Genomic DNA, 10165 nt, shown 5'->3' on the forward strand with positions numbered 1-10165 from the left:
CATAACAGTAACATAACTGTGTGCACAGAAGAAAACAGAAAAATAACTATTGGGTTGTCTCCCAACAAGCTCTTTCTTTATAGCCATTAAGATAGGCTTTGAGATTTCAATGATGCTCACATGAAAATTAATAATTGAAACACAAAGAGAGCATCATAAAACATGTGACAAACACATTTAAGTCTAACATAATTCCTATGCATAGTAATTTTATAAGCAAACAAATATCAAGGCAAGAAATATCTAGCATATGCAAGGGAGAGGAATAAAACATTGGCAATCTCAACATAATGAGAGGTAATTTAGTAACATGAAAATTTCTACAACCATATTTTCCTCTCTTATAATAATTACATGTAAGATCATAATCAAATTCAACAATATAACTATCATATAAAATTTTATCTTCATGATCTACATGCATAAAAGTCTTATAGTCTTCCAAAATAGTGGGATTAACATCGACTAATATCATGGCCTCTCCAAACCCGCTTTTATCAAAAAAATCATAAGATTGAACACTCTCCAAATATGTGGGATTATTTTTACCTAGAGTTGACACTCTTCCAAACCCACTTTCAATATTATTCCAAACACTATTATCAATATTATATTCATCATGAGGCTTAAATAAATTTTTAAGATCATAAGAAGAATCACCCCAATCATGATTATTGCAATAAATAGTGGACATAGCAAAATTAGCATCCCCAAGCTTGGGGTTTTGCATATTATTAGCACAGCTGACATTAATAAAATTTATAATAACATCATTGTAATCATGCTTTTCATCTAAGGAGCTATCGTGAATCACTTTATAAATTTCTTCTTTTAACACTTCATCACAATTTTCAGATTCGCGAATCTCAAGCAAAACTTCATAAAGATAGTCTAGTGAACTCAATTCACTATAAATTGGTTCATCATAATTGGATCTTTTAAAAATATTAGCAAGAGGATGACGATCCATCTTAAATAGATTTTTAGCAAGCAAAGTGCAAGCAAATAGAAGGCCCATGGCAATGCAAGCAAAGATAGCAAACAAGCAACCAACAATATTTTTGTATTCTTGTAAAACTTTTTAGAAGTGAGGGAGATGAAAATGAGAGGAAAATGGCAAATAAAGTAATTGCAAGGAGATGAGAGTTTATGCGTAGGTACTTGATAGATGTTGATGATGTCTCCCAGGCAACGGCGCCAGAAATTCTTCCTGATTGCTTGTATCTGTGTTGGTATTTCCCCGAAAAGGAGAGGATGATGCAGCATAACAACAGTAAGTATTTCCCTCGCTTGTGAAACCAAGGTTATCAATCCAGTAGGAGAACTAAGCAACACTATGTAAACAACACCTTCACACAAACAATAAGTACTTGCAAGCCAACGCGTAAGAGGGGTTGTCAATCCCTCCTTGGTATTGAGATAGATTAAACTGTATGAGATTTGATAAATAGATCTAGCGAAAATAGAAAATAAAATAAATAAAGAAAAAGTGCAGCAAGGTATTTTGGGGTTTTAATATGATAGAAAACAGACCTGGGAGGGGGCGTAGATTTCTCTAGAGGCTTCTCCCAAGAAAACAGCATACGGTGGGTAAACAAATTACTGTTGGGCAATTGACAGAAGAGCAAATAACTATGACGGTATCCAAGGCAATGATCATGTATATAGGCATCACATCCAAAATTAATAGACCGACTCCTGCCTGCATCTACTACTATTACTCCACACATCGAACGCTATCCAGCATGCATCTAGTGTATCAAGTTCATGGAAAAACAAAGTAATGCAATAAGAACGATGACATGATGTAGACAAGATCTATTCATGTAGGAATAGGCCTCCATCTTTTTATCCTTAATGACAATGATACATGCGTGTCATGTCTCCTTCTCTCACTGAGATTGAGCACCGCAAGATCAAACCCATCACAAAGCACATCTTCCCATGGCAAGAAAAATCAATCTAGTTGGCTGAACCAAACAAAAGTTTCAAAGAAGAAATACGAGGCTATAACAATCATGCATAAAAGAGTCAAGCAAAGACTCAAATAATATTCATGGATAGATCTGATCATAAACTCACAATTTATCGGATCCCAACAAACACACCGCAAAAAGTCATTACGTCAAATAGATCTTCAAGAACATCGAAAAAAACATTATATTGAAGATCAAAAAGAGAGAAGAAGTCATCTAGCTACTACCTATGGACCCATAGGTCTGCGGTAAACTGCTCACGCATCATCGGAGGGGCAAAGGTGATGATGAAGAACCTCTCCGTGATCGTTGACCCCTCCGACAGAGTGCCGGAAAAGGCATCTAGATTGGATCTCGTGGTTCTGGAACTTGTCGCGGCTGGAATTCTGTTTCTTCGACCCCCGTAGGGTTATTGGAATTTTAGAGTATTTATAGAGGTGGATGGCGGTCGAGAAGCTTCCCGTGGTGCCCACTACCCACCAGGACACACCTGAGCCTTCTGGCGCACCCTGGTGCCTAGTGGGCCCCATGGGCCTCCTCCCGTGCACTTCTTATGCTCCCTGGGTCTTCTGACCAGAAAAAATCTCCAAAAAGTGGCATTTGGATTTGGTTTGGTATTAATATTCTACAAAGTAAAAAAAGCAGAAAATAGGAACTGGCACTGGCCACTATGTCAATAGGTTAGTCCCAAAAAATGATATAAAGTTGCTAGTAAATGATTATAGAACATTCAAGATTGATAATATAACAGCATGGAACAATCAAAAATTTAGATACGTTGAAGACGTATCAGAGCCGAGCCTTTATTTTGCCGGTCAAGAATGGACGAGTCGGTACAATAGTGCCATTGTCCAAGAGGTTGGACCGTGGGCTGTTTGCAGACTCGGTCGTGGGCCTAAGCCCAGACCCATCTACCCGACGACCTATACAAGGTGTCACTGCCAGTGGAGTGAATCCTAACTAACTCACTCACTCCTTGCACAACCCTAGCCGTCATCTACTGTTCCTCTCAGTGTGCTGCTTCCGACGATCCCATCCCGATGACTGTGTGCACGGTTGGTCGGGCAGTAGGTGCCTCTAGAACCTTGTCGTTCAAGATTCTACCCGGGAGAACGGCAATAAGGTTTTTGGGGAGCGTCTAAATATGACTGCTCCTCATCCGTCCCGTCTCCGTCCTCCTCTACTTCCACTACTTTCCCTGCATCGACACCATGGTCGAATACGCCCCGCTAAGAAGAAGGCCACACACGACGCTGAGGCTATTGTTGTCCTCGCCGCATTGGTCTGGCCAACCGGAAGGTATGATTTGTTCATCCCTCGTTTACTCGTTCATGTGCTAGCCGTATATGTTGTGTTCATAGATGCTTCGATTCTATGTAGTATATATATGTGCTCACATGTTTAGGTATCGTTATGAGTTGCATACCGTATTTGGCATGCTTATTGTTTACTCGTGGATTAGTATAATAAAAAATATGCTAATATTTCCCACATGACCTATGCAAAAACATCTTTTTTTTTAACTGTGCCTGAACGAACATCTTTCCTTGGAACTATGTATGAACATTCCCGCAAAAAAACATCTGTGCAATGTGTTATGACGGGTGGTGATATGCATCGCTCCTAGCGAGCGATACAGACACGTGTAGGAGACCTCCTGTTAGACACCAGCAGGGGCGATCGCATTGGACCCAGCAAGCGTTTGCTGCAGAAGCTGGGTAGTGTAGCGATCTATGTATTTATTTTCAAATACGCACGAACGTGTATATATCATATATTAAAAAAGAAAAGGGAGAGAGTCCTCCATAGTTATATTACATAATCACCGGCGTTTCCTCGCCATCCACCTAAGCACTAAACCGACTACTCGTCATGTGCCCACTCCGATGCCGCTATGAAGGCCGCTGCTAAGTCCCCTCGCAAGATGCCCGCCTGCATCCAAGTCCTACTCTCGCTTGCTATTCGCTCCATAAGGCGTGTAGCGCTCACATTCGCCCCGTCAAAGACTATGGCATTCATGTGCTTCCATAACTCCCACATGGTGAGCAGACAGATGGTGCGAAGATGCGGGACCAAACCTCCCGTGCCAATTGGTTCACTGTACGTGATCTGTGTACTGTGGCAGTTGGTTCACTGTAGCACCCGGTTTTTTGATCGGTCTTATTTATTTATTTTTCTTCCTGGTTTGGTTTTTAACTTATACACCTTTTCATTTTTATAACTTTTTGTACTATAAACATTTTTATAATATATGGTGAATTATTTCAAATATATGTTGAACAGTTTTAAAATACACATTGAACATGTTTCATATATAATTTAATATTTTATTAATATATGATGAACTTTATAATACACGATGAACATTTTGTATTATATGATGAACACTTTCTAATATATGATGAACATTTTTGCAGTACACAAAGAATTTTTTTCATAATACAGTGAACTTATTTTAAATAGACACTGAATTTTTTTTGTAAACACACATTAAACTTTTTTTATAGTGTACGGTGAACATTTCCTTAATTATCCAAAGACCATCAAGGACTTATTCACCGTGAAATTTAAAAAGGTTCATCATATATTAACGAATTGCCTAACATGTGTTGAAAAACCAAAACAAACAAATGTTCATAGTATATTAACAAATTGTTCACCGTGTATTAAAAAATTGCTCACCATGTATTAATAACAGAAAATGAAATAGAAAAGAAAAGGAAAGGAAAACCCAGAAATAAAAAAATGGAAAACTAGAAGAAAAAACTAACAAAACTAAAAGGAAGAAACCAAAAAAAATAAAGCAACAAAAAACAAAAGAAAGAAAAAACCGGCAAAGAAACCTACAGTGCGCACTGCCACAAGCTAGGTCGGCCCACCTGCAGGCGCTGCAGGCGAAGCTGGCGCTATTTGCCGCCCGCGGTCGACATAAAGGATCGGTTGACGTGTCGGTCACGTAGCTCTGGCCCAGTCAACCCGCACATTAGTTCGGTAACTATAGCGTTTTTATAGTTTTTTCTTCCTTCGAAGTCATTAATTCTGAACTATCCTTTGCAAAGGCCACTCTCACCTTCTTCGATGGTGTCAAGTGGCGCACTACATGTGCATCACTTGTCGCAACCTGAGAAATTTGCCCTTTTTCGTAGATTCATTTTTTCACAATGTTTTATCGCTTGAACCGTGCGTCCAAATTACAAACTGTTTTTAGCGTTGGATTTATCATATCGAGATCTTCGAAACAAGATCCCATGTTAAGAACTTTTTAACAAATTTCAAAAATGCATGCCCAAATTAAGGTTTTTCACTTCTATCATATTGTCGGCCTTCTGCTGGACGAAGAGGGATTCTTTGTTCTCGTGTTGACCGAAGAAGAGGTCTTCGTCCATTGGCTGGCCGAAGAGCCATCTTGGTTCTACGGTGGGCCGAAGAGAAGCACAAATGAGCCGAAGTGTAGTCTTCGGTGGGCCGTAGGACGAAGAGACTGACTTTCAGCCAGTACGCGGCCGAAGAGTCATCTTCGTCTAGGACGCGGCTGAAAAGGTCGCAAGAAGAGCGCATCCATCTTCTTCCTCCAGACGCCTCTGCTCATTCGACTTTCTCTCTCTCTTTCCTTCGCCATTTCCGCTCGATCTACCTCATTTTTGGGTCACTCTCGCATCCAAGCAGCAGATCCACTAGAGTATAGCCATCCCCCGACGGCCAAGGCCCCGATCCATCCATAGGGTAGTTGTTGTGGCGTGGCGGAGTCATGGAGGGAGGAGCGATGGTGTAGCATTGACATACATATGTGCAAGTTATACGATCATATGATTGTTCTTGTATATTGTAGATCAACACAAACTGTATGCATTTTGTTTGCAAGTTTTTGGCCATTATTATTTCCAATTCTTTATTCATTTCCCCCCTCTTTTAGGGTAATGACAGTGCTCTTAATTCATTGTTCCATAGAATAAATGTTGTCTTATTTTTTTGCAAGTAACACCACTTTCACAATTCTATCTTCTGTAGATTGAAATTTACTTATTTTTCTATATTTTTAGTTTTTGTAGTTCACAGTTTATATATATATATTATAGTTGGCACATATAATAAAAGAGTTTGAAAATTAGTACTTATAACTTCTTCATTTTAGGCATAGTTGTATAGCATAAAATTTATTTTTAGATTTCTTACTTTATCATTCATTATAGGATTAAACCACTCCCATAAGTCATTCTTCCATAGAACAAATGTTTCTTCTTTGTTTTTGTTCATGACCTAAATTTGTACTAAAAGCTAAGTGTTGTTTTGTTTTTGTTTTTAAATTTGACCATTTTTTATCCTTTCTTAATTTTCTTTCTTCTCTTAGGGGTAATACCAATGCCCTTAATTCATTATTCCTTGAATATTTTTTTCCGATGAAACCACTTTCATGATTCTACCTTCCTTAGATTAAAATTTATATAGAAAAAAATAGTTTTTAGTTCACATTTTTACTTTTTTATTTGATTGTAAAAAAAAGTAACCTTGGCATGAAAAAATTGTCTAGTTTTCTCGCATGTGCTAATGTTTCACTTTTTTTATTGCTTAGTCAATGTTTGACCGTTGGGTTTTCTTTATTTAGGCGATGATTGTTTTTCATAATCATGTGACTACTTAATTTGTGTTAGGGACTTAAAGTGGAATTCATTTTTAATTAATTCCATTAAATCATAATTATTATAAAGTTGCACTATTTTGTGCTTGTTTTGCATAGTATGGGAGAGTACTAGTTTTTATTTATTTATGTGCAATTACCAATATATTCTAACTGCAGCATATAACAAAAGAGTTTGAAAATGAGTATTTGTAACTCGTTCATGTTAGGCATAGTTGTATAATATAAATTTTCTTGTAATTCTTTTTAGGATTAAACCACTCACGTAAGTCATTCTTCGTTAGAAATAATGTGTTCTTCTTTGTGTTTTGTTCATGATCTAAATTTGTAGTACTAAAAGCTAACTACATTTTTCTAAAATTATTTTTTGGTCATTTTGTATCCTTTCTTCATTCTCTTTCTTCTTTTAGGGTAACTCCAATGCCCTTAATTCATTTTCCTTAGAATAAATTTTGTTTATTTTCATTTTAATTTTTTTAATAACACGACTTTCACAATTATATCTTCCTTGGATTGAAATTTCTATTTTAAATAGTATTTAACCTTTTTCAGTTAATATGTTCATATGTCATTTATTATTGGTAAAAAAATGTCTGGCATGAAAAAATATGTCTAATTTTCTCGCCTGTGCTAATGTCTCATCTTGTTTTTTTGTTGTTGCTTAGTAAATTATTTGATCATTGGATTTTCTTTGTATAAGCGGCGACTGCTTGTTGTAATCACGTAACTGCTTAATTTGTGTCAGAGACATAAAATGGAATTATTATTTTTAATTCATTCGCTTAAATAATAATTATTATTTGCGCTATTTTACACTTGTTTTGCACAACATGGAAGGGTGGAAGTTTTGTTATATTATGTGCAATTTATCAATATATTATAATTTCCGCATATAAGAGAAGAGTTTGATAATAAGTATTTATAATGTGCTCATGTTAGGCATAGTTGTATAATATAAATTTTCTTATAAAATTTCTTGTTATTCTTGTTAGGACTAAATCTCTCCCATAAGTCATTCTTTCTTAGAAATAAATGTGTTCTTCCTTATCTGAATTTGTACTAAAAGCTAAATGCTATTTATTTCAAAAAAAATTGTCCATTTTTATTATTTCATCATTTTCTTTCTTCTTTTAGGTAATACCAATGGCCTTAATTTGTTCTTCCTTAGAATAAATGTCGCTTTATTTTCATTTTTGTTTCAGGTAACACCACTTAGCTTGACTTTGATAATTTTTTCTTCCTTAGAAAGAAATGTGTTCCTCTTTCTTTTAACTTTTTGTTATTCTTTGAGGTACGATATGGACATGTCTGCTTCCGATATGACCAAAGAGATTACATGCATACATATAGGTGCATAGAAAAAAAGACTGAAAATTACATAAAATTCAGGCATCTGACATATAGGTGCTCCTTTTAGTTTTTGTGTTTAGTTAGTGTAGATGCAGCTCCGTCCTCCGGGATACAATTTGAAAGGATGGTGTCACATAAGGTAAGTCAACTGTTATGTTTTGAGGAACATCAGCTACAGACGAGTGTGTACTACTCTTCATATTATTTATAGTCTAGTACATACGCACCGTTTGTCTACCTCTTCGGCACCGTCTGTAGCGCTGCAGCATAGGTAGTCTGGGAACACGAACTTTGAACAAATGCACATGGGCAATTAAGAGCCCCCAGCCCTAGTATGCGTTGAGATTTGAACTTCTTCACTTCTAGAAATCACCTGCTCAGCATTATACGTTATTTTACTATAACCTACGGTACCCCCTCCTTCCCTCCCTCATCGTGATCCCCATTCTTACTTGGTTCGTAGTGGGAAGTGGGAACAAGAGCGTGCCATGCACCACTCGAGCTCGACTCCCCTCTCCCGTTGACGACGTTCGCCACATGATGGTTAAACCATCGCCGATGGAAGGTGCGTGCAACGCGCGGCGCCGGACAGCTTCTGTGGCTAGCGACAGCATAGCAGTGATGGCGGAGCAGCACGACGGCAAGCCGGCCAACGGCGTGCGCTGGCGGCCGCACTACGGCTGCCCGGCAGCGGGAAGCACCACCATCCCCCTCGTGTTCCTTCTCTTGCTCACCGGCGCGCTGCTCCTCATCCTCGGCCCGACCGACTCCATCCTCACCCTCCCCAGCCTCCGCGTCGTGTTCAGCAACCCCATCCACATTGCCACCGCAGCTCCGCCAGCGGTGCCGCCCGCAGCCGCCAACGTGAGCGACGAAGACATCGGCCTCCCGCCGCCCCGGCAGCTCACGGACCCGCCCTACTCGCTGGGCCGCACCATCCTGGACTACGACGCGCGCCGGTCCGCGTGGCTCGCCGCGCACCCGGAGTTCCCCGCGCGCGTGCCGCCCGCGGGCCGGCCGCGGGTGCTGGTGGTGACCGGGTCCGCGCCGGCACGGTGCCCCGACCCGGACGGCGACCACCTGCTGCTGCGCGCGTTCAAGAACAAGGCGGACTACTGCCGCGTCCACGGCCTGGAGGTGTACTACAACACGGCGTTCCTGGACGCGGAGATGACCGGGTTCTGGGCGAAGCTGCCGCTGCTGCGGTCGCTGATGATGGCGCACCCGGAGGTGGAGCTCCTGTGGTGGGTGGACTCGGACGCGGTGTTCACGGACATGCGGTTCGAGCTGCCGTGGGAGCGCTACGCGGCGCACAACCTGGTGCTCCACGGCTGGGAGGCCAAGGTGTACGAGGAGAAGAGCTGGGTGGGCGTCAACACCGGCAGCATCCTCATCCGCAACTGCCAGTGGTCGCTCGACCTCCTCCACGCGATGGCACCCATGGGGCCCCGCGGCCCCGTGCGCGACAGCTACGGCGAGCTCTTCGCCAGGGAGCTCTCCGGCCGCCCGCCGTTCGAGGCCGACGACCAGTCGGCGCTCATCTACCTGCTCGTCACGCAGCGGGAGAGGTGGGGGGACAAGGTCTTCTTCGAGAACTCGTACGAGCTCAACGGCTTCTGGGAGCTCATCGTGGACAGGTACGAGGAGCTGCGGCGGGAGGGCGCCTGGCCGCTCGTGACGCACTTCGTCGGGTGCAAGCCGTGCCGGCGGTACGCCGACAGCTATCCGGCGGACCGCTGCCGCCTCGGGATGGAGCGCGCCTTCAACTTCGCCGACGACCAGATACTGAGGCTGTACGGGTTCGGCCACGAGTCGCTCAACGGCACCGCCGTGCAGCGCGTCAGGAATGAGACCGGCGGGCCGCTGGACGCGGAAGACGAGGAGCTCGGTCGGCTGTTGCACCCCACGTTCAGGGCAACTTAGACGACGACTTAGCCTGGAATCGACTCTTGTTTTGTCGTGGCTGGCTTCTTCTTTTCCCATGTTGTTTTCAGTCTGATGTTTAGTTTATAATAGAGAACTCAATAGTACTAGGACTCGAGTCGAGTCCAGGGATTTTGCCTTCTCTTTATCGATGATTTACCCGGTCTACTATACAAACCCAGTGATCTGGTAGGGCATTTCCTTTACCATAATTTACACGTTAGCATTTGCTTTCTCTAACAAGGCTCTCAAGTCTCAAGTTCTTATTTTTTGTTCGTCC

The 10165-nt window shown here is 41.5% G+C and overlaps 1 protein-coding gene across 1 annotated transcript; it reads left to right on the forward strand.

Moving 5' to 3' along the window:
• Positions 1–8395: 8395 nt before the first annotated feature.
• LOC123085662 (probable glycosyltransferase 5) lies at positions 8396–10134 on the forward strand. Its single transcript, XM_044507334.1, has one exon. It carries the CDS (start codon positions 8500–8502, stop codon positions 9883–9885), a length of 1386 nt encoding a protein of 461 aa, XP_044363269.1. The 5' UTR covers positions 8396–8499; the 3' UTR covers positions 9886–10134.
• The last annotated feature ends 31 nt before the right edge of the window (positions 10135–10165 follow it).

This window comes from Triticum aestivum, chromosome 4A, assembly GCF_018294505.1.
Source record: "Triticum aestivum cultivar Chinese Spring chromosome 4A, IWGSC CS RefSeq v2.1, whole genome shotgun sequence".
Classification (NCBI taxonomy): Eukaryota; Viridiplantae; Streptophyta; class Magnoliopsida; order Poales; family Poaceae; genus Triticum; species Triticum aestivum.

Excerpts from the sequence above, each read along its gene's own strand:
- LOC123085662 (XM_044507334.1), top strand. The coding sequence starts at position 8,500 with ATGATGGTTAAACCATCGCCGATGGAAGGTGCGTGCAACGCGCGGCGC.